The sequence below is a fragment of the Castor canadensis genome, chromosome 4 (genome assembly GCF_047511655.1).
Source record: "Castor canadensis chromosome 4, mCasCan1.hap1v2, whole genome shotgun sequence".
In the NCBI taxonomy this organism is placed as follows: domain Eukaryota; kingdom Metazoa; phylum Chordata; class Mammalia; order Rodentia; family Castoridae; genus Castor; species Castor canadensis.
In genome coordinates this window covers 114,626,543-114,651,841 of record NC_133389.1, presented here as the reverse complement: position 1 = coordinate 114,651,841, position 25,299 = coordinate 114,626,543, and the positions used below count along the sequence as shown (strand labels likewise).

Here is a 25,299-nt window from a genome sequence, read left to right as displayed (position 1 = left end):
AGGAAAGGCAGAATATGGTTCCTTACTTATTTCTTTTTTTATGGAATTTGGGATCACTAAATCTTCATGGTGACTGATTTGACCAGAGTCCAGAGGACTGGGTGGGTAATGGGTTGGGCTGGTAATGAGATTAACTTCTAGATTGGTGTGCTTACAGTTTAGATTATAAGAGAGGGCCTGTGTTTATGGTAGCTTTAAAGAGCAAAAGGCGGTGCATTTTCCCCTCTTAAACTGAAAACCAGCATCCACATCTTATGAAGACTAGCCAGGGTCATACACAACACTGAGATCAACTAGAAATTCCTCCTACCTTTGGGAAATGGAGTTGTCAGCATCAGGAAAGCAGGGCTCCCTACCTGCATCTGCAGTGACCCATTAAAGATCTAACAAGTCAGTCATCCTTTGGTCTCCAACTCAGGGAGCTTCCAGAAAATAACTTGATCTTCTGAGAAGAGATCTTCTGAAATAACAGATTAGTGATAGGGAATTAACATGTATGAAACTTTAATGACCTTCACCCATGTGCTTTTTTGTTAGGAAATTCAAAGAACTTTAGTTTGACAAATTGAAAAAGTTGAAAACATTGACTTGCCTTTCGTATGCACGTTTGCATACACTAGTTAAGCTTTGAGGGTAGCCCATTCAAGTTTCTTCTTAGAGACTGCCAAATACTTTAATCCATCTCTAAATTCCGCAAGTACTCCACATTTTGCATGGCTTACCACTGCCCCTCCTGACCTCCTTCTTCTTTTCAGTACATGCCTGCAACGTCAGCCATGCAGGGAGCCTACTTGCCACAGTACACACACCTGCAGACGACAGCCGTTCCTGTTGAGGTTGGTACACAGCATCCAGCGGCCATTCTGGCAGTGGGTAGCTTCAGAAATTCAGCTTGTGAATTCATACAAATCAAAGCAAAATCTAGCAGAAGTCAAACATTTGCATAAAGAATTGAATTTAGAGGGAGTATGCACTTAGAAGATATTATTTTCAACTATAAATTATAATTTGGCAGTGGGGAGTGTACTGGGATTTGAACTCAGGACCTCATGCTTGCCAGGCAGACATTCTGCCACTTGAGCCATGTCCCTGCTCTACGTATCTCTAAATAAGTTAGGGTAACAACATCCAGAGCCCATCCCCAAGATTCCCAGAAGTATTTTCTAAGCTTGTAACATATTTCATAGCCCCTCAAGTCTCTGTCTCCTCACCCCTAAAAATAATATTTACAGGCACATTAAGATAAAGTTGTAGTTTGCAATCTTAATACTAAAGCTTGTATCAGTAATAAGAATGATATAAAGAGCTGGGGTGCAGGTGGCTCACACCTGTAATCCTAACTACCCAGGAGGCACAGATCAGGAGGATTCGCAGTTTGAAGCCAGCCCAGGCAAATAGTTCACAAGTCCCTGTCTCAAAAACACCCATCACAAAAAACAGCTGGTAGAGTGGCTCAAGGTGAAGGCCCTGAGTTCAAGCCCCAGTATCGCAAAATAAAAAGAATGTCAAAAAGAAACCAATTATAATTCAGCTACTTGATGAGAAAGAACTGATATTTCACAAGTGTAATGGGGATGAGAAAGAAACCATACCTGTTTATAGAGGCTGTTGGTATAGCTAAATACTCTTATTCTTGTTTTGGAAGATACTGGTATGGAACAGTCTGACATCTGAATTATGATTGGTCAGGAAGCATAGCATTTTCCTGCAAAGCACCCTTAAAATTCCAGTGAAATTCATCATTCCCATTGATCTGACCCCAAAGGTTCCTTTTCCAGGAAGAATCATAGAAATATGTCTTTTCATTATTGCTTCTGATTGTGCAAATTTGGACAACCACAATTACCATGAATCCTTATCTGTAATTCTGAGGCCCTCCAAAAATTTTGCAACTAAAATTTCTCTTTAGCACAAAACCTGACCTTTGGCAAAGCCCTCTTACTGTGCTTAATCATGCCTTTCACTGTAGAACTATTGATGTGTGATTATAAAATAACAGCCCTAGACCCTACTGGGGGTGTTACATGAAATACAGCATATCTAGACCATGTCTCAGATCCACACCACATCTGGCTCCAGGAAATAAGAGGTTAAGAGATAGTTTGATAAATTATAGCTTGATAAGAATCAACATGCCACACTTTTGGAGAGGAGGCTGTGTGGTTCTATCAGACATTTGGGGAATGATTAGCATTAAAAGCTGTACACAGCATTATAAAAATGTAAAGAGTACTTGCGTTTAAAGCGTATGCCCTCGGACTCAGGCAGAGTTTGGCTCTTATTGCTAACATGTCTTATGCATTCTGTTTTGTTGTAGGAAGCAAGTGGTCAGCAGCAGGTGGCTGTAGAGGCGTCCAGTGACCATTCTCCATACACCTTTCAACCTAATAAGTAACTGAGGTACGAGGGAAAGGCCTCCATAACCGTGGGGCTCAAATCAAGCAAAGTCTATGGTTTGACATTTTGGGTTTTTTTTTAATCAAAATGATGCCTAGGATAACTTAGATTTGATCATATTGTCTTAATCATGGCCAAGGCAACCAATCTTATTGAAATGTTAAAAATCAATGATTTTGTGAATTTGTAGATTGACCATTCTATTCAAAAATCATAAAATATTATTGAAGTCAAATATATCTTTACACTCCTCCCAAACAAAAAATATATAATGTCACAGAATGTCAGGTATTGTTGATCTCATAAAGTTAGCCTTCATCTTTGGAGACCCACCTGAATTTGGCTCTGATTCCCTCAAAAAAGAAAGTATTTTGCAAGTCCCGGGTTTGAAAGGCAGACTCAAAGCACTGAAAGTGACCCTCAGTTCCAGGGAGCACACCTCTCAGTCTCCCACTGTGATGAGCACAGCCTTCCTCAAACACATATCTCTTTAAAACAAGAAAGAGATTACAGCTCTCTGTGGTGTGTCATACTGAATCTATAAAAGCCCTTTATCTTTCTCTTCCAGGTATACAGGAGGGTGTTCTTACACGAAGAAGGGTGTGAAGGCTGAACAATCATGGATTTTTCTGATCAATTGTGCTTTAGGAAATTATTGACAGTTTTGCACAGGTTCTTGAAAACGTTATTTATAATGAAATCAACTAAAACTATTTTTGCTATAAGTTCTATGAGGTGCATAAAACCCTTAAATTCATCTAGTAGCTGTTCCCCTGAACAGGTTTATTTTAGTAAAAAACAGAAAGAAAAAAAAACAAAAAAAAAAAGCAAAAAGATTTTTATCAAATGTTATGATGCAAAAAAGAAAAAAAAAGAAAACTTCAATTTTCTGGGTATGCACAAAGACCACGAAGACTTATCCAAGTGCATGACCGGATTTTTGTGGTTTTGTTCATTTTGTGTTCAATTTGTGTTTTTTTCAGCTGTATGAAATGGGCTTTCTGAAGTTTCAATCGTCCGACTTCACCCATGGTGTTCTGTGCTGGCCGTGCGAGTGTTGCTGTAATTCAGTGTTGCCGTCAGTGTCTTTTCTTAGCTTTCCGTTTTTCTTTCAACGTAGTGTGAAGTGTCTTATCCTTTTTCTATGAATTCCAATTTGCCTTAACTCTTTTGATGCTGTAGCTGTTTCAGTAAAAGTTAGTTCAAACTAATGATGTAGAATGCTTTGACCAAATGAGCTGGTCTATTATGCCTTGTAAAACAGCAGCATAGGGCTTTTAAAAGGTAGTCAATAAAAGTTGCTGAAATTTTGGCTTTTTTAAATATGTAGTAGGTGTTTTTAATGATTTTTCACATGATGTGTAAGGTAGTGAAATGCAAGAAGGGAAAATGTTTTGTGTGAAACACATTTTCTGACTGGGGAACTTTTAATAGGGTAAATTGTTTGTAAGGCTGTACGCCAACAGTTTCCTCTGATAGTTTGGCTGCTTTAGGATATCTGCTGTGTGATGCAATGTAAAGTCTTTTTTGCCTTTTTTCAGGAAAAAAAAAAAAAAAACCTAACTTGATGTTCTAGATTTAGTGTAGGTAGCATTGGGACTGGGTGGGGGGCGGGGGAGGGGAGTCACCGAATGTTTTGTCCTTCCTTTACACTAATGATAGTGCTTTAGAATGAGAATTATGCCTGCGATCTGGCAAACCTAAAAAAAAAAAAAAATGTTGCTATTGCAACTAAATGGCAAAAGCTAAAAGTAAGGCTTTCTCTTCCAGCATAAGCTGAGATACGGATAGAAGCAAAATGATTGGCTACTCGCTCTCTCTCTCTCTCTCTCTCTCTCTCTCTCTCTCTCTATTAGGTAAATTTGAAAAATAAAAATGACTTGGCACTTTTAATGGTAACTTCACCAAAGACCGAAGAGCCAGTAACCAGTAGCTCCAACTTGTCTCAGCATCACATCTTCTGTGCTCTTTATTTTTGCCGGACCAGTTTGCGGTTAGGAGAATGTGCCTTTTTTGTACCTTCGCATTTAGGTTTTATAATTTTAATTGATGTATGGACACACACAGACAAACAAAAAAGCATGAAGGAAGATTTGGATCCAAGCAGTGCCACACTTTTACATCATCACTACAAGTGTTCAAGTGTAAAGAAAATCCATTTTGAAACTATGAAATTCCTGATTAATAAATACACAGTTATTTCTACTTTATTATCTATGAGATAATTCACTGTAATTAAAGCTCTTTTATTGAGGCAGTCGCATATGTTTTAAAAGCAATGATAAATTAAGTTGTCTTCCAAAACTGTGTACTTGTCTGGTCAGCTGTGTATGATCAGTTATCTACCTCAGAGTCTATTTTCTTTTGTGCTGGGACAGGTTGCTGGCCCTCCCTGTTCCCACAGACCAAATCCTCCTAGCTCAGGAGCTAGGGCTAAGCAGTTATTTCTTTCAAGTATTTTTTAGTTCTTAAATTTTATTGCTTGTATTTGATTATAGATGTCAGTGACATTTCATAGTTTCAAAAGTCCTTGCTGCTCTGAGAAGTGTAGATTCTAGTGAAAATTACATAGTCATAAGAGAAACGTGTTTTTGTTTTTTGTTTTTGTTTCCTTTTTTTAAAGTTGTGGTATTATTGGTTCTACGCTCCCTGAAATATTACTGCTTTGTGAAAGTCCAGACCGAACGCAGCACCCTCCGTGTACCTAGTACGTGGGTCTCTCACTACTTGATATTTTTTGCATTAGTTAAGACAGAAATTTGATAGCTCAGTTAGAAGGGGAGGGGAAATCTGCTGCTAGAAATGTCTGAACTAAGTGCCATACTCGTCTGGGTAAGATTTGGGAAACATAACCTCTGTACATAAAAAAAAAAAAAAAATCAGTTAAACACCACATAGTAGACAGCCATTAAATTATAAAAAAAAAATTAATTTATGAAGAAAGACCTTTTGTACAGATTGAAAAAAAGATTTTCATAGAGATATCTATATGATCAAGAGAGTTAATTTTTTATTTTTGTTTTACTAGTGCCACAAACTTGCCAGTGGTAACTTATTTGTCCGGTTCAAGATAACTCTGTAGTTTTCTTTCCTAGGACTTGTTAAACGCCAAAAGACATTTTTGAACTGTACATTTGATCAGATTGTTAGCTTTTTCTGTTTTATTTCTTTTGAGAACCTTTGAATAAAAAACATCTGAAACTATTCTTCTGTCAATTTTTTAAGTAGATTATATATATCAGAATTTCATTTCACTTCTCTTTCTTCAGCTCAGTAGATTGGTTTGGAAGTGAGTTGAGAATTGTCAGATTCAGTGTGCACTAAAAATACATTTTCTTGAATCAGAAAAACCTTTTTGCCTACTTCTTGCTGATTATTTAAACCCATGTGGTAACCAGAGACATCAATCATCAGCCCATCGTATCTCATCTCAGCAAAAGTCCAGCCCCAAAAACCCTACTCTTGGTCTGTTTTGGGTGTTGATTTTTGGTTGTTTTGACAGTGCCAGAGAGAGAATCAAAGGCCTTGCACATGCTAGGCAAGTGCTCCACAACTGAGCTACACACACAGCCTTATTGGCCTGTTCTTAATAAGAATCACACCCTTTTCCATCCTCCTTCCTTATTGCTACCCGTGGTTTCGTTGCTTAGGAGAGATGGCGAGGATATCAGAATACTCTTACCCAAGCCTTTCCAACCATAACCTCTTTTAAAGTGACCCTGTTTGGCTGTTCCTGATAGGAGGCTCCCCATGCATCATTTGTGTGGGGTAGAGAGAGCTCTTTCCTTCACTGCCATGCTTTATGGGAGGCACTTAATGTGGGGACTTAACTCCTACCCAGGGTAGATTAAACGTTTTAATGGAGTTGTACAGTATTTACTTTCTGCTGTACACCACTGTCATGGTGGTAAATGAAGTGAACAAGAAAAAGGCCTCCTGTCTGTCTCTGTATGCCTCCCCTGGAGTCCATGATGTGCAGTGTGAATTAGATAAGGGGGAGTTAGAGCACTTCACATGCTGGAGCCAAGAAGCCCTGACACTGCTACTCTTTGAGAAGAGCTGCTCCTGGTACTGGCAAGTGTTGCAGAGAGAAAGGTGTCAAGGCAGGAGAGAAGCATGGCCTCTGAGACAACAGGGCTACTGAGAATGGAAGCTTGTCATCCCATTTTGTGTAGTGATCACACATGGAAGTGCTTTTTCATGGAACCAACAACCAAAGGTAGGAAGAAATGCTATTTAGGTGGCTGAGCATCTTAGGTTTTATTAACCTAATTTTTGTTTGAGTATTTTAAGAAAGCTTTATGTCACAAGTTCCAGGGCATGCATCTGGTACATTATACAGTCATCCAACCACAGGGGATGGTTTTAGGACTCCCCACAGGTGCCAAAATCTACAGGTTACCATGCCTGTTATATAAAATATTCTTTGAACCATCTCTACATAACATATAATACCTAATACAATGTAAATGCCATACAAATCATTGTTACATTGTATTATTTAAGGAATAATGACAAGAAAAATGTCTGTACATGTTCAGTGCAGATGTAATTTTTTCCCCAAATATTTTCCACCAGGATGGGTAAATCCACCAGTGCAGAACCCACAGAGAGCCCATCATAGCCTGAAATTAATGAATACTCTTAGGAGCTTCTCTTCACAGTGTAAGGGGTTAGGGGTGTTGCACCTGAAGGATAATGGTTCAGAGAAAGTAACGGCTTACTTACACAAAGAAGCACCTTGACTACAAGACACACCTTACTAAAGGTTGTAGCTCCTCAGGTAGGTTAGGCTGGTGTCAAGATTCTCTTTTAATCTGAGAAGTGGGAGGTGGAATTGTGGGACTGGAAGGGGGAAAAAGGGGGTGTGGCAGTTGCTGTCTCTTAGCTGGGATGGAGAAGATGCTAGGGAGCCCCCATTGTCATCCCAGTGTCCATGCCTCCTGGGGCAAAAATTCCACCTCTAACAAAAGCTGAATCAAAATTTGATAGAAAGGTGATGCCCTCACACATATACAGCCCACTGTGGCTAGATAAATGTTACCACCTAACTGATAATAGGCTCATTCCACTAGGATATTCACAAAGGAGGTACAAAAGTCACCAACACACACACACCCCTTCTCCACAAAATGCCTCAGAGGTCCAGTAGGTGAGGAAGGGTGGAGAGCTCAGGGATTAAGGGAAACCAGGCAGTTTCTTCCCCTCAAATAGCATCATGATGAGACAAGCACCCTCAGCCAGGACTGGGAACAGGCTGGTGGTCACGTGCACCCCAGGGACACGGCACATGGGTTCTTGGCACAGCTGGGAGGTGCTGCCTGCTCGGCCCTTTGGGTGGGATCAACTGCACAGCTATGGAATTTCAATCCTGTGAAATGGCTCCACAGCGTCTCCCATGCACGTGCTGTGGGTCTCTGTAGGACAAACAGGTATTTGAACTCTGGCCACTAGAGGGAGGATTTTATTATTCTTCAGCCTCGGTGAGCTCTTAAAGCCCAAGCCCCAGACATGCTCTGCTGGGACAGGAAGGGCAGACTGCTGGTGGATGTTCAGAATTTCAGGTCTCATACTGCCAGGAATAACAGGGATCTTGAATGTGGGACTCACTGTAAGCCAAAGCACAAATCACTGCTGCCAGTGCAGGCAAGCCCCCTCAGGGCGAGCATTGTCACTCAGACTGGGAACGACTTTTAAGAGTCAAAGAAGTTGAGAGCTGAGGAGGGAGCTACAGGCCTTGCCAGACCACGTGAGTGGACACAAGAAGTGCAAGTACTGGCAGGTCTCTCTGAGATGCTCTGTTGAAAACAGGGGGCTTGGATTAAACACATACTCTACTGCTATTTATTTTTCCAAAGCATGTGACTGAGGCAAAGATTTGATCTAGGCCATTCTATGGCTCACGCAAGACACAAGTCATAAATAAGACTACAGGTATCTCCTACCTGCTGATATCCCTGAAGCCACCAGCCCTGCGTTAACACCTCCAGTGGCGACACTCTGTACTTCACAGAACATCCTGGATCTTTTCAGAACAGCTCTCAAATCTGTTTACCCAGTCAAAATTGTGTTGTCTTCATTTTCATCCATCAGCTTCATTTCTGCCAACTGGGGTACCACAGAGTAAGCCAGTCATTCTTACAACACGGGAATGTGACTCCTCAGCCCTGCTCTTTTCTAGGTTGAGCATTCTCTCTAAGCTTTAACTCTCCCTCTCAGACCTGGCTTCTCACTCCATGCCACCAGCTCACTGTCTAGTTGTAGCACAGCAGATGGGATAACACCCAGATCCCAAGGAACAACCCGGGGCTCCCATATCTCCCATCCTGCCCATCCCTCTATTACAGGCTGAAATAGTTCCTTTCTGATTTCTCAGACACACCAGATTCTGCAAACTTGCAGCCAGTGGAAATATGTTTTACTTTTTTTAATTACAGTGATTAATTAAACATGCAAGGGGATGTTAAAAGTAACTTTTAAAAAGACAACCTTGCATAACATGAAAAGTATTCAGGATATAAGGTGAAAAATCAATTTTTTTTAACGGTACTGGGGTTTGAACTCAGGGCCTACACTTTGAGCCACTCCACCAGCCCTTTTTTTTTATGATTTTTTTTTTTTTCAAGATAGGGTCTCACATACTATTTGCTTGGGTTGACTTCAAACTGATTGTCCTGATCTTTGCCTCCTGAGTAGCTAGGCTCACAGGCATGAGCCACTGATGCCTGGCAATATTTAAGTATCAAAGATAAGGACAAACTACTTAAAAATACTCAACTATGTGGGAGAGCATTATAAAAAGTTCCTATTTTCTCATTTATGTTTCAGAATATTTCCAGTTTTCTACAATGAAACACCTTTTAAATATTTTTAAGAATACTGTCATATTATTCTGAAATTACACAAGTCACTATGCTCCTGATATTCCATTCATGAGGTTTGATTTTCTGCATTTAAAAGATACTGCACCAGACGTCAGAAAACACAAAGATAACATGGTGTGGTCTCAGTTCTCAAGGGACACTCCTGTGAAGAGACAAGAGTTTATTATCTGTAAGTGACAAAATTGTAAGAAGAAGTAACAAAAGACCTAAACGAAGAGCTTTGGGAGTTCTGGGAGGGAGGCCAGGATAACACACACACACCTCTCCTAAGATAGTCATCATGTACACATTACCAGTCCGTTTCTTTGCACAATGAGAATTCACTCAGAACAGCCATTTTCCTATCTTCTCCTTCTTCCAAGCGATGAAATTGTTAGGCAGAAGAAGGAAGTCTTTAGTACCTCTGCTCTTGCCAGAATGAGACTCAGAGCAGATATCCGAAGGGTTGATGCCCCTTTTTCCACTTCTGCTCTGAAAATACTAGAATGTATAACAAGTGTCATCTTGAGTTTTGTTTTTGTTTTCAGTTAAGCAGGGTGTGGGATGCTGTCCAAATAACGTCATTCTGACTTCTTTTACCCTGGGCCACCGACCATGACCTAGCATGTTTCTCCACTAATACATGACTGTTTCCCAAAGACCATGTTAGATGTGATCCTCCATGAAGGTCAAAAGCAGCACACCACAGGATCATTCAGTGTAAGTGCTGCAGGAGGCTGTAGATGTCCAATCAGTGTTCTGAATTCTAAGCCCCTTGTCAATGTTAGAGGATGTACTTCATCCATCTTGTAGAAACTGCTGCTCTCCCTTTGAAGGACAAAGTCTGTTCTGCACCAGCACACATGTTCCAGGTCTTTCTTGCACTTCCACATTTAGTTCATCAAATAGAAAAATAAAAATACAGGGAGCTACACCTGAGACTGTCTAGGTTCTTACCTGAAGCCACAGCTCAAGGTTGAGTCACTGGGCTGGCTGAATTGGATAGGTGTCCAGTCCTCTAACCAGTGAGTGGATGGCACTTTCTACCTGATCCTGCAGCTTCCCAAGGTGCTCACAGATAATGGTGCATCTCTATTTTACCATCCAAGGACACTTAAGAGTTGAGGAGAGGGAGCAGGGGCCCTGTCTGGCTTATATAAACACTGAATTTCTATATGTGCTCATGCTTGCTTCTAAATGAAAGGGAATTTTGTGTTTGCCTCATTTCCTTTTCTCATTGGCTATGACATTAGATTTAGTAAATATTTTTAAATTTTTGAAACATAAAAATAGCAGTACGAAAAACTTTTATCCTGATTTACCTGAAAGCAATTACAGACCCTATTACTCCATTATTCATGGAAACAATGATATTCTCTTACATCTGTCAATCAAAATAAGGAAAATTACATGGATACCTTAATAACTAATCCTCAGACACCAGCTAAGTTTCACCAATTACTCCAGTATGTTCTTTGTTGCAAAAAGATCCAATTTGAAGCCATACATTGCATTTAGTTGTCACATCTTTTTAGGTTCTCTCAGTCTGAACTAGCTCTGCTGTCTGCTTTTGACTTTTATGACTTTGACACCACAGACCAGTTATTTTGCAGATCATCCTCCACCTGGTGACTTTGAAGTTTCTGCACCACCCACCATTGGCAGGATTACCAAGTGAAGCCATGTTCTCCCTCCCGCATCCATTCGGGAGGGCGTGATTTCAATTTGCCTTATCACTGATGTTCCCTTCAATCATGTGCACTTGTCAAGTGTCGCCACAATAAAGTGCCTCCCATTTTTCAATAAAGGTTTGAAACTTTTATTCATTTACTTATGAATATGAGTATGGATTCAGTTTACTATTTTACTCAATGGGTTCTAAATGGTTACAGTTACTTGTTTTGATATGTAAATTATCCTCAATTTGACCTCTGTTTTTTTGACATGCCCTCCCCATTCTGGAGGCATTACCTTGGTGTCACAAGATGTCCCAGGCTCATCTTGTACTTTCCCTGCCCCAGAACTGGAATCACCCACTTCTCCAAAGAGCCCTGATTCTTTTCAGTGAGAATGGGATTTGGAAGCTAAGATCTGGGCATGCACTATTCCCAAGCTCCAACTGTAAACAGGATTAGAAAATGTGGCACACATATTTACACTTGCATTAGCTGTATAGATATTGGAAAACACTGATTTTCACATCCGTACTTCCCATTCCAATCCAACACCACAGAGTTCCTTTCCACTTTCCATTTTTGAAATTCTCTTTTCTGATGGCAAGAACCCTGACTCTCAATATCCTTGATACACTTACTCATTCATTTGACCAAGCCCTGCTTCCATCTCTGATCCCTCCCATGTGCACACACCTCAGTTTGGCTCACCCTGCTTGGTGCCACCACCTTCTTCCTTTGAGGGGTCAGGGCAACAAGGAAGCTGCTCTCCTCCCACTCTTTGCCCAGAAGCAGCTGGGACCATGTAGCAAGGAACAGGAATAACTACCCTATGAGGGCAAATGCCTCCAAAAGACCAAGTCTCTTGTGGTACCATGAAGTATGTTTTTCTCTTACTGTGCTACGGAACATGGTAAAGGTTTGAAACAGTTGGTGAGCAGAAAGGGCACAGCAGCAGAAAAATCCAGAAAGATGTAAAGAAAATAAATGAGAAGATGGCACAAAAGAGAAAGTAAAAATAGAAAAGACACAGGAAGGCAGATATACAAGAAAATGAATATAAGTAAGAAAGAGTGAAGGAGGAAAAAAAAAGACAAAATGAACTGGTGATGGACATCCCCTTCCCAAAGCTGTGATCTGAGACCTGATAAGTCAGCTCTGAGCCACCAACTTTGATGTGTACTCAGTCAAGGAAACAGTAGTTTCTCAGATGTCAGCAGTGAGTTGCCATCATGGAGACATCCTGCAGAAATACCTGATCAAGAGCCTCCCAAAGAACCCAGTCCAACATCATAGAGCATGGGGATCCTTCCTTATCAGTTGAACCATCTCATTGACCATGTGCTTATTCTTTTCTTTAAATACAACTTTCATTTGTCAATTATACCGCATTAAACTGGGGTGAGGGAAGGGTGAAAAGAAAACCAATTTTGAGAACCTAGTTAATTCTTAAGTCTCTAGATACCTTTGCATTGTTGAGAATGAAAAGAGACAAACTTACATTCATGGGGGAAAAGGTGAATTTCCCAATGCAATCCAACTCATCTGTTCCCTGTTTACTTGGCCCTGTTCCCTGTTTACTTGGCCCTCTGCTCTTAAGACAAAGAACCTTGTTGAATCCTTAGCTCAGTGGCCTCTGCTGTGTTTGTCACTGCTCGCTCTTCACTTCGTAAAATTCCATTCCCTTGCTCGTAATTCTTCCCTGATCACCAAGTGTTAATGTCTAGCTCCCATTCGGTATTCCACTGCCTCTGACGCCTCACCACAAATCAGATCCCATTTTTAAGACCTCAGAAGAGTTCTCTCCTCTGCACTTTTGCCCTCTCTCAAAATGTTCCTTCTCCTGAAAAATTCCTATTTATCCTTTAAGTTTCAACTCAAGACCTAATCTTCCTGAAGATAAATTGGCCATAAGTACTGTCATTTTAAGTTTCTAACTTGCAAAATATAATAAGCTTAGAAGAGTACATAAGATATAGGTGTACGGCCCAAAGAATCCTTGCAAACTGAACACTTTTCTGATTCGCATTCAAAAAGTAGAACACAGCCACCTCCAGATACCACTCCCCATCTGGCCTCCTCAGTCATAAACCCTTCTTCCACTCAGTGGTTCCTCTGTGCAGACTTTAGAATATTCACTTTCTTGCCTTTCCATACAATTTCACAACATAAATATGAATCCCCAAAACATAATTTAGTTTTACCTGTATTTGAGCTAGAATACAAATGGATTCATACCTTAAGTATTTTGTTATATCTGGCTTGTTTTGCTAAACATTCCATCTTTAAGATTTCATCATGTAGTTCTCATGTCTGTAATATTTTTATACTTATTGCTGTATAGTATTCCATCATATACCACTTTATTGATGATAGACATGTAGTTCTTTTCATCTTGGGGCTACTGTGAACATGCTGTGGTGAACATGTGTGCACATGTCTCTTGGTGCATTTGTGCATGTATCCCTAGAGAATACATGGCTAACAGTGCAAGTGCTAGATCATGGGGGCATGCCTAGCTTCAGTTTTACAAAATAACACCAAACTGTTTTCTAAGTGGTAATCACCCTAAGTTTAGATGGAATTATTTTCTTGCAAAGAATGTGCTTGGCACACAAAGAACAGAATTAAGAGCCCAGTTGGGCAAAGATGGGCAATAAGCATGAGGAACCATAGGTAGAGGGGGCTAGCCCTCAGGGAAAGAGAAGAGAAAGGAGCTGGGCATAGGACGTGTTAGATAAATAACTGTCCATGTAGAGTGCTATTTGCTTCTTTCTGTGAACACTGAGAAAAGGCTCCTTTCCATTCTCCTGAAAAGAAGGGACTGGGTTTGGCCAATCAAAGATACAGTTCATGGTTAGGGGCTCTGGTGCCTCAGGCATTGTTCCAGTGGCCTCCACAGACAACAACTGTACAGCTGACCAGGGTTGCCACTGTCCAGTCATTGCTCACCATCCATCTAAGGTCCCAGGTCCTCAGCAATTCTCCTCTCTCTCATAAAAGCCTGCCAGTGGCTATGGTGGCTCTCACAGTCTCTGCCCTTCATGCCCACACAAGAGCCTCTGATGGATTGGTGGGATGCTCTCTTTGCTGGCCCAGCACTCCTCGTTCACCTGCAGAACCAGGTTGGATGGAGGTAGTGCATCTTAGTATTATTTGAGGCTGAGGCTGAGGGGTGCCTGTCTGTCTCCCTCCTTCACAGTACTGAGGGATTGGGGCCAGGCCTACTCTTCCCTTTCCTTAGCCTTATTCCTAGTGCCTCACACACATAAATACCTAACTTGCCCAAATTGCAACTTTACACCCATTGAGGAAGGAGGAGGCAACCTATTCTTAGAACTCTTTATTGCCATCTGCCAGAAAATCTTCAGAAAGACCAAATAAATCTACAGTAGCCACGTGAATGATGCCCCCTGGAGTTGTATGGACACAGCTTTCTCAGTTTTTCAGAGTATGGGCAGACAAATCAAATTTATCCTTCAAGTTGTTTGTGATAAAGAGGGCTGGAAAGAGGACTGCCAGGTGCTACCTCATCAACCTGAGACCATGATAAGGGTGCCACACAGGGTCATGCACTGTGTGTTTAACTGAGGAGGAAGAATGGGGAACTCACCAAAATCTATGCACCAAAAAACTTTCTCAGTCCAGCAGAAGGCACGTTTTCTCGTGTGCCCAAAGAGAATGCTTGTCTCCAATTCTCACTAGTGCTTTGCACCATTTTCACATTGTTATAACTTGCAAAGCTGAACCTAACAATAGTGCCCCAAAACTAACACCTCTTGTGCAAGCCACAAACCAACTACCCAAGCTCATCCCATTGCTTCCATGTCCTTCCATGTTCAATCATTCATAACTCTTGTGAACCTGTTCTCTTATGTTCAGCGCACAGAATATCTGGTTAGCTAGATACTCTGTTTGCTCCTGCAGTTTACTTTCTTTTCCTCTCTAGATCCCAGAAGGTCGACCAAGGGTGGCATCCAAAAGGCTGTTTGCCTCTGGGGACAGCCAGTGGAGGTGCTGGCAGACCAGGAAGCTGCCATGGGGGGCTGGAAGAAGCTCGAGTAAGGTGTGATTGCCAAGGGTCCTACCCTACAGGACATGGATTGGTACTGCCCCCCATCATGGTCTAAATTATACTCCTACCCCATTCATATGTTGAATTCTCAACTCCCAGTACCTCAGAATTTGTATGTGGAAATACAGCCTATAAAGGAGATAATTAAGTTAAAATGAGACCATTCGGTAGGGCCCTAATCCAATATGATAGATGGCCTTATGATATCAGGAAATTTGGACACAGACAAGCACAGGGGGAACCACATGAAGACACAGGGAGAAGACAGCAAGGAAAGAAGCCCCAGAAGATGCTAAGCCCACCCACACCATAATCTTGGACTTCCAGCCTTCAGAACTAAGAGAAAATGGGTTTCTGTTTAAGCTGCCAGTCTTCAGCACTCTTCATACCAGCCTGAGGACACTACCTGAACATCTCTACCAAGGTCACGTCTGCTGACCTCCATCTCAGAGTTGAGCCTTCCCTTCCCCCTTCAAGCTTGGGAGAAGGACAGGATGTGTTCCCTGCTCTTGCTTCCCTGTCCCTATGGTTTCCCTGAACTGTGCCTGTGCTTTCATTAAACTGTCTTCCATTGCCCTGGGTCCAGGGCACCAGGTGTTACTTGCAGGAACATAGATTCATTTCCCTCACAATTGGCCCAAGCTGTTCCTAAAATGTAACCTTTCCTGCAGAAACAAACCAGACTAGCTCATCTGGTGTGCACCCCCTTCTGCTACAGTACTGGGTAAAAAGCATTTTCTGAAATTTCTATGACAACAAGAAGCTGTTGGACTATGTAACTTAGCAGTTAGAAAAACAAAGATACCTAGTCTGTCCAGGCAAGGTAATATTAACATTGCAGCAATGCATGAGAAAGGGTCTGCTTTGAAAAATGATATGCCTGCCAAGGAGAGAACACTTTGAAGGGGGATATTTATTTATTTGTTTGTTTGTTTATGGCTGTATTTATTTTGGACTGCCAGGGAATGAACCTAGGGCCCTGCACATGCTAGGCAAGTGCTCTACCTCTAAGCTACCCCCTACCATCTGACAGAAGACATTTCAAATTGTCTCCACCATGGTATAAATTGGTTTCTAAGAACAATGTTACCTCTTATGTTAGTTAGGTTTTCTGTCAGTGTGACCAAATACCTGAGAGAAACAAATTAGGGGAAAGATTTGTTTTGGCTCACAGTTTCAGAGGTTTCAGGCCATGGATGACTGGTTCCATTGTAGTGGGTCTGAGGTGAGGTTCAATAGGTAGCATGTGCTGGAGCAAAGCCACTAACCTCTTAGCAGACAGGAAACAGAGAAGAGCAGTAACAGGAAGGGTCCAGGGCAATGTATGGCTCACAAGAATACACCCCCAGTGATCCACTTCCTCCAACCAGGCCCCACCTTTCACAGTTCCACTACCTCCCATAGTCTATTCAAATTTGTAATCCATAAATGGTTAATCCACTGATGAAAGCTGAGCCCTCATGATCCAATCACTTCCCCAAAGCCCCATCTCTGGACTTTGCTTGCATTGAGGGGAGGAGCAGGATACATCATATCTAAATCATAACACTGCTATTAAAATTTCTGCTACATACATATTTGAAACCATGGGAAATGGGAGTTTTCTAAGTTATTTAAAAATGTTCCCAATGTATAATTTCAGAGCTCTGAATATTTCCCTATTTATCTATAGCTCTGTCTATGTAAAAATGGTGCATTAACCAGACTTCTTTGCCTTCTAATTTTTTGTGGGTTTGGCTAATGGGAAGCACTTTTTGATTGGATTACACAAACACTTAAGTGACAGCAAGACAGATGGAAAATTTTTTTCATAAACTTTCAACAGAAACTTCATATAACTGGTAGATGTGACTGAAAAAAAATGAGTCATTATCTAGTAAATACAGCCAACAATGCCCTTCCTACATTCTCTCTGTAGCATTGTTTGCAGTGATGCTAGTCACTAAAACCAGGCATAAAAATAAACTGAACTTTGAAACAAATCACAGTCTTTTCAAGAGACACACATCTAGTTCAGTCTCCTATAAATATGAGCATAGAACCTTAATAGGGTAGTAAAAGCAAAAATAGTTTTTGTGCCATCAAGAAAATAAGCATGATTTCATTTGTTTCATCTTTTAATTTTCTTTTTGGTTTTTTAATTACCATATTTAGTTTTTTAATTACCATAAAATATTAGTTCAATAGCATAAGTGTATAACTTAAAGACAAATAAGTGTTGGAAGTATCTGCTTAAACTTTTTTACTAATTCTGGTGAGCTATCTAAAAAACTTAGAACCCACTGAGCATTAAACCAAAGGGGCTGTAAAAAAAAATTCCATACTTATGACTTTAGATTCACAAATTCTGCCTCATTCAATCTGCTCCAAAGGAAACAAAAGGCGGAAGGGGCTGCAAGAGAAGAACAGGCAACCCACACAGCCTTCCCACATCAGTCAGGGGTAGATGCACATTTGGTTGAAGGCTACTTCTCAGAAAGTTTTGGAAATATTTGGAATGTGGTAAGAAACCTAAGGGACCACCCATGGGTAAAAACCAAAGGAAAGCCTTCCAAAAGCAATAGGAGGGCAAAACAAAGGTCTCCTCCATCCCAGTTCCACATCCTGACCAGTGCTGGCTGGGCAAAACAGCCATCTTGTCCAAGTCTGCATTCCTGAGTGTCACATAGCATGCATGAGTCTTGGCAATGAATGTTATCCTAGCAGGCAATGTTTGAAGGTGACAGAGAGAATAGCCATGCAGAGGAGACCGAGAGACCTGCCTCAGAGCTCAACTCAGCATGCCTCCTCTAGTGCTGCCAACAAAACAAGTCCAGCCCCAACCAGAGCTCTGGAAAACATACTTATTTGTTGCCTGCCCGTTCAGGCAAATGGCTGTGAAAATACATCGGTAGAGTAGAGATATCATTACATGGTTTTGAAATCAACACTGCTTTGTGGGGGTTTTTTCAGGATTCTTCACTGAATTAAAATTAAAATCTGGTTATAAAACAGGGACTTTGGGAGATGTTCACTTCTTTACAGATACATCCTGCAACTTCCAGCTTATCTGCTCAAACATAGAGCAAATCCAAAAATCAGCATCTCAGCACTGAATGTTGCAGCAAAGCAGTCTCATATCCCTGAAAAATCTTCCAGAGGAGGTTGGCTGAACACTTGAAGAAGCCAGCTTTCTTTGCAACTAGCTAATAGGAACTGGTGACGCAACAGGACAGTGTTCCCGCTATCCACATTCAGAATCATTTCTTTGAAAAACATACTGATGATTTGTTATTACAGGTTTTTTGTTGTCACTGTGTTTGTTTTAGTATCCATGAAGGAGTGGTCTACCTGCTAGGGAGGTGAGCCCATTCATTTGAGTTTTGGCTTTGCCCTTTGTTCAGCCTCCTGCTCTGTTCACAGGGGGCCTTCTAGACACCAAGAGTCTCCAGATGAATGGAAGTACAAACAGCTCTGCCCCAAAACCACACTCTGTGGAGTGTGGCTGGCAGATCCTGCCATTTTACACAATTGTGACCTACAAACTGGGTTTTCCACTTCTCATCACAGCATATAAGGCAGTGGCATGTGGTCCCAAATCATTCTTCCAAGATGACCTTCCAAATGGATATCTGGAGTGAAGCGTCAAACACCCTCCAATGGGTGTTTGTTATTTACTCCACACATCCTGCTCTAGCCTGGTGTAAACCCTGTCATCTTCCTCACTATAAAGAATGACACACACACTTTTAATCCATTCACCTTTTTGAAAACTGAAGGTGAGACCTTGATTTACAATGACTTGACTATCCTGCTTTACCATGCCAACAGATTATTGGGCTGTATGGCAGCTCTGTCCAGCATGTTTTACGGCTGGGGCCATTCCCATCTTGGCTGGGGAGCAAAGAATGGAATTTTAACTATGAATTTCCTTGTGTTTAATAGGTTGAAGTCAAAAGGCCACATTCTGCCTTCAGATATGCATGAACAACTTCCAACTGGAGTTACTCATGTATATCTGAGTTTAGTTAAAATATTCCATATTCCAACTCTTGGGCACCGTTAAATAACGTGACTTTTAAAAACTTTTTAATGTGCATGTGGGAGGGTGAAATACCATGAGTAAATTCATCAAAATTATTCACTGTTTTTCAGGAAATTTTTAGCTTTTGAGGAAACAAAGCCTTTTAGACATGTTAATCTCCAATCCTGCTCAACTGTTCCAGCTCTGTACAGACTAACCACTGAACGTCTTCAAGCTTATCTTAAAGGGTTCATTAGCCTGGAACCATCCTGCTATTTGAGGGGCAGCTATGGTAGAGTGAACACAACAGGCATGGACTGAGAAGAAGCAAAATTAAGTTCCAGCTCTGATAATAGTTGTATGGACTTGGGCAAGTCACCTACTCTTTCCCAGTATCTAGTCATCTACAAATTATTCACATTGCAAGGTTATTATGTGACTCCAATAGACAATGGGGTTAATTCAAGGGACATTTCCCCATAAGTACTTTCTCTGTTGCATAAGCAAAAAATCTAAACAAGCAAATGCCTGATAATGATGGAAAAACTCACAATCAAACAATAGTTGTGGGAGGATACAATGGTATAACTCCTTTGGGAAGCAATTACAATGAAGATTGATAATATTGAGTATTTTAAATTGTCTTCTTTGATCCAATAATTCCACATATGGAAGTGTGTCACAGGAAATAATAACACATGGAAAAACAAATGGAAACAACCTAAATTTTTTTTTATTGTTTTACTATTCATATGTGCATACAAGGCTTGGGTCATTTCTCCCCCCTGCCCCCACCCCCTCCCTTACCACCCACTCCACCCCCTCCCTCTCCGCCCCCCCAATACCCAGCAGAAACTATTTTAACTTTTGTTGAAGAGAGAGTATAGGCAATAATAAGAAGGAACAAGTGTTCCTGGTTGAGATAAAGATAGCTATACAGGGAGTTGATTCACATTAATTTCCTGTGCGTGTGTGTTGCCTTCTAGGTTAATTTTTTTTGATCTAAACTTTTCTCTAGTTCCTGGTCCCCTTCTCCTTTTGGCCTCAGTTGCTTTTAAGGTATCTGTTTTAGTTTCTCTGCGTTAAGGGCAACAAATGCTAGCTAGTTTTTTAGGTGTCTTACCTATCCTCACCCCTCCCTTGTGTGCTCTCGCTTTTATCATGTGCTCATAGTCCAATCCCCTTGTTGTGTTTGCCCTTGATCTAATGTCCACATATGAGGGAGAACATATGATTTTTGGTCTTTTGGGCCAGGCTAACCTCACTCAGAATGGTGTTCTCCAATTCCATTCATTTACCAGTGATGATAACATTTCATTCTTCTTCATGGCTGCATAAAATTCCATTGTGTATAGATACCACATTTTCTTAATCCATTCATCAGTGGTGGGGCATCTTGGCTGTTTCCATAACTTGGCTATTGTGAATAATGCCGCAATAAACATGGGTGTGCAGGTGCCTCTGGAGTAACCTGTGTCACAGTCTTTTGGGTATATCCCCAAGAGTGGTATTGCTGGATCAAATGGTAGATCGATGTCTAGCTTTTTAAGTAGCCTCCAAATTTTTTTCCAGAGTAGTTGTACTAGTCTACATTCCCACCAACAGTGTAAGAGGGTTCCTTTTTCCCCGCATCCTCGCCAACACCTGTTGTTGGTGGTGTTGCTGATGATGGCTATTCTAACAGGGGTGAGGTGGAATCTTAGTGTGGTTTTAATTTGCATTTCCTTTATTGCTAGAGATGATGAGCATTTTTTCATGTGTTTTTTGGCCATTTGAATTTCTTCTTTTGAGAAAGTTCTGTTTAGTTCACTTGCCCATTTCTTTATTGGTTCATTAGTTTTGGGAGAATTTAGTTTTTAAATTCCCTATATATTCTGGTTATCAGTCCTTTGTCTGATGTATAGTTGGCAAATATTTTCTCCCACTCTGTGGGTGGTCTGTTCAGTTTAGAGACCATTTCTTTTGATGAACAGAAGCTTTTTAGTTTTATGAGGTCCCATTTATCTATGCTATCTCTTAGTTGCTGTGCTGCTGGGGTTTCGTTGAGAAAGTTCTTGCTTATACCTACTAACTCCAGAGTATTTCCTACTCTTTCCTAACAACCTAAATTTTTAAGCAAACAAAGGAATGTTTAAGCTAACAGCCATATACTCCTAACAGAATGACACCTAGGTTAAATTCTTACAATGTTAATGAAGAAATATGAACTCAAAATGCACAGTCTGTGATCACATCTTTGTAACAAAAACAAAAAAACAAGCATTAAAGGGCACTGGAAAGAAATTAAACAATTGCTCAACAATAATTGGTACAAGAGAATCAATATCCAATAATTGGATACAAGGCCTATTTGAACTTTTTTCCCTTCTGAATACTAAATACCATGTATATAGAAGATACTCAATACATATTAAATAAATGGAGTTTTAAAGTATCACTCTTACCTTATAATCAGCTAGAACATTTCACTCAACTAACTTTCCAATTAATTAAAGCTTTACCTTCCTTCATTAGCCCTGCAAAGTAGTTTTGAAGTATTCTTCCCAGTGGTCTTATCTTATTTTTACATCCAGCTATCTGTAAGATGATAGAGAATGCCAGTACATTTGGCATCTGGTCAAATAGCAAGAGCTTGGATTTAGCTGTTGAATGTCCCAAGGCACAATATCAAAGGGACGTTCAAACATTGCTCCTCACATATGGCATGGCCCATGTCACTTAATCCTGAAGAATGCAGAGCAGCATTCTGGAGATGTCCACAGCAGGAGAGTCAATGAATGTGCGTCCTTCAACAGGAGAGTGGGTGGAGCCAGCCCGTAAGGGGGTGGGAGTGGTGCACTCTGAGTAGACGACCACGTTCAGAGAAAGCTCATCCGCATTGTGCAGTGAATTATAATCATCAAGGAGGGGAGCTAGAAGGCTCACTAGTTTACAAAAGTAGAACAGAGCACACGAAATGGACAACTACATGCATATTTGAGTTTCTGAGCTATTGGAAGTAACATTTATCGCCTTCAGATGAAAGTCAACTGTACTGTTTTTCTTCTGTGGTAATACTACGGAATAGCATTTTCTATTTTAGCACTTCCTACAGGCCCCCCTATGGCTCACTGTGAGCTGAGCGTGGCACTCTACACAGTGGAGTCGTCCACCCAGGAAATGGAAGAGTCTGTGTGGAGGGGATTGGTAGGAGTAGAATTTTACGGAGAAGAGAAATACATCTCTATGGCAGAAATTAAATCAGTTCTTAAATTTCAAATGGAAGTGTTTCCTCACATCTGAGTTCACTTAAAGGGCACCCCTGTTACAGGAAATTAAAGCCCCTTAAAGTCTCACGAAATCAACAAAGATTAGAAATAAAAGGTTATTTAACAATCTACACTGGTGGAGTGGCTCAAGTGATAGAGTGCCTGCCTAGCAAGGGTGAGGCCCTGAGTTCAAACCCCAGTACCACCAAAAAATAAAATAAAATCCTAGCTGGGTGTGGTGGTACAAGCTTGTAATCCCAGCACGAGGGAGGCTGAGGCAAGAGGATCAAAGAGTTCAAGGCCAGCCTTGGCTATATAGCCAGACCCCCCTGTCTCAAATTTCTCTGTCTCTGTGTCTCTCTCCCTCTGTGTGTGTGTGTGTGTGTGTGTGTGTGTGTGTGTGTGTGTGTGTGTCTCTCTCTCTCTCTCTCACACACACACACACACACACACACACACACACACTTTATAGATGACGAGACAGCTTGGAATTTAGGAAAGTTTCCAAGACCACATAGGCAGTGGAATTAGGATTCAAACACTGGTTTCTTGGCTCTTCCCGTTGCTCTTGTTTCAACATTCCTAGAGCCCCACAGGGGTTGCAAGCTACTACACCTTGGCCAGTACCGTTTAGCATGAAGCAATGTAGCATGATGTTCCATTTGGTTTGGACTCATGCTGGAGTTTAAATCCTGACTCCATCACTTACTACTGTGCAGCCTTCAACAGAGTAACTATGGTCTATAAGGCAAAGACCACAAACCCTACCCCATTACGTGGGAATTAAATGAGATAATGCACATCAACTGCTGAGCAGGGCACCTGGCCCACCATGGGAACTCAATGGTCAGTCCCATCATTACTACTTGAAGGCAGACCCAAGCCCTGAACTTTCAGCTTCAGCCTGGAGAGAAGAATACAGTCCAAATAATTCATCCTTCCTGACAAACGCTGTACGAATGTTTCTGTTCTCCTCTGTGCTCAGCCAGAATAAATCTAATTCAATTTGGACCATTTTATACTTGGCACCTTTTTTGCTGTTTTCTGGCAGTACTGGGGCTTGAACTCAGGGCCTCATGCTTGCTAGGCAGGTGCTCTACCATTCGAGCTACACTCCCCAGCTCTTTTATGATTTTGATTTTTCAGATAGGGTCTCACACTTTTTGCCTGGGGCCAGCCTCAGACCTTGATCCTCCCATTTACACCTCCCAGTAGCAGGGATTATAGAACTGCATCACCACACCCAGTGAATTTTTAGTACTAATCTCATCAGTTGTTATTTTCCGTTTCTAATTTTCTCAAACAGTTCATTTTTTTTACCTTAGTGACTTTAAACCCAAGCTTCTAATACATTAGAACCATCTTGAAAACACAAGGAAAGCATATCAGTGGAAACATACACAGGATACAACTTTGCTTCACCAGAGCTCCATCACTGGATCAACTGTAAACTAACCCCACACTATTTTGGGGAACTGATAGCTATATGTGCTTCCTACCTCAGCCACCCCGCCATCTGCTAGGTTTGAATGTCCTTTAAGAGTGAACTTGATCCCCCTGTTTCACTTTTGGTCTCTCTCCAGAGAAGTGAATGCGCTGGCATAGTTCTGCCATTTGTCAGCCAGAAGTCTGGCTACACATTCGCTCGTCAATCTAAACCTAACCTATTCTCATATGAGCGCTTGGGGTTTCGTGTAAATCAGCCAGACGTTCTGTCATTCACCAGCAATACCTCTCCATAGTGGTCTACACCCATGCGCCTTCATGAAATAGCTCACTATGCCTGTGGAAGAAGTATCCAAAATGAATGAGCTTTTTCAGGGATGGTGACACCAGAATGCTTTGAATCTGTTCATTACCACAAGGATAAATGACATTTCTGCCAAAGACTTTTGCTAACGGGTGCAGTAATGCCTGTCAGCACTTTCTGAAATTAGAGGTTCTACCCTGCGAGGTAAGTCGGATCACGCATGGCTACAGTGCAAACCCAGATCTGGGGGCTGAGTGTTTCTTCTCAGGGTTATGAATTGTTTCCAACGACTGTGCCTTGGGGGATTAATTCACAATGTCATTTCTACTGTCTTGGCATTTACGTCCATGCAAGTGACCCCAAGGTTTGATCCTTATTAACTTAGCAATGCTTTATTGTGACTAAGATTCACACCTGCTTTTATCAGCTGTGTTTCAAAACTCTGCTGTGGTTTAAGGACAATATTTCCTAGATGTATTAGTTTGTTAATCAGTAGATAGTCTCTTGTTAAGGAGATTTTAAGATATTTGTTTCTAGATTACAGTAATGGTCAGTTTTCTTAAATCAGTAATGAGACTCTAGTCTTCATTTATTCTTTTGGCAATTTCAAGAGGCACAAAAGGACTTCGGAGGGGCTGGGATTTAAACAAGGAAAAGTATCAGTTCTCATTGACATGTGATGGCCTAGGGCTATTAGCTTCAGGATTTCTAGATGGCACAGTGAGGTTTTAGTGTTAAGCTAATACATGGAAATGGGGGAAATGGTGGGGACAGGACTTCCACTCCAGATTACCTATAAAGAAGCACATTTTATTTCTACAAGTGTCCAAAAATGCCTGGCTTTTAAAGATCCAATGTCTGTGAAATATTATTCATGCAAACAATGTAACCTCTGAAATTAAAGACTCACACATGCAGCTATATTGTATTGGCTCTCGAAAAGTCCGTAAGTGCACAGAATGTAGATTCAGGTCAGAGGAAATAGTTTTCCTTTACCGTTGTGGATCCTGGAGCAGATCATAAAGTATTTAATACTGAACTTCAACTATAAAGTCAACTGATTATAGTATAAATACTAGTGTCTACTTAAGTAAAATTTTGTGCCTTAGTGAAAAGCTAAACATTCTTCCTCATCATAGCCTTTTCTCTCTATCTGACTTACGCCCTCTAGTGTTTTCTGGATGAAGTGTAGCATCTAAAGGTCAATTTACAAACAAAATAATATTTTTTGCAATCTCTCAGTGTTTTCCCCAGATACCATACATTAAAGCAAATTTATAGCCAGATGTT

General features: G+C 41.0%; 2 protein-coding genes across 18 annotated transcripts in view; both read left to right on the top strand.

The window, feature by feature from the left end:
- Positions 1-5,601, top strand: part of Rbms1 (RNA binding motif single stranded interacting protein 1) — a 202,264-nt gene extending 196,663 nt beyond the window's left edge. For all 7 annotated transcript variants that reach the window (XM_020175942.2, XM_074070942.1, XM_020175940.2 and 4 more), the window contains 3 exons: positions 756-836; positions 2,318-2,400; positions 2,966-5,601. In XM_020175942.2, the coding sequence (XP_020031531.1) occupies positions 756-836; positions 2,318-2,395 (159 nt within the window). In that variant the 3' untranslated portion in view covers positions 2,396-2,400; positions 2,966-5,601. The remainder of the gene's footprint in view (positions 1-755; positions 837-2,317; positions 2,401-2,965) is intronic.
- An 18,328-nt stretch (positions 5,602-23,929) lies between these two features.
- The window catches only part of Itgb6 (integrin subunit beta 6), a 119,194-nt gene continuing 117,824 nt past the window's right edge, over positions 23,930-25,299 (top strand). For 6 of the 11 annotated variants that reach the window (XM_020175929.2, XM_074070933.1, XM_074070932.1 and 3 more), the window contains exon 1: positions 23,931-24,213. The gene's annotated coding sequence lies outside the window, so the exon portion shown is untranslated. Of the gene's footprint in view, positions 24,214-25,299 lie in introns of all 11 variants that reach the window. The other 5 variants (XR_012447218.1, XM_074070937.1, XM_074070939.1 and 2 more) reach the window with 1 other exon arrangement.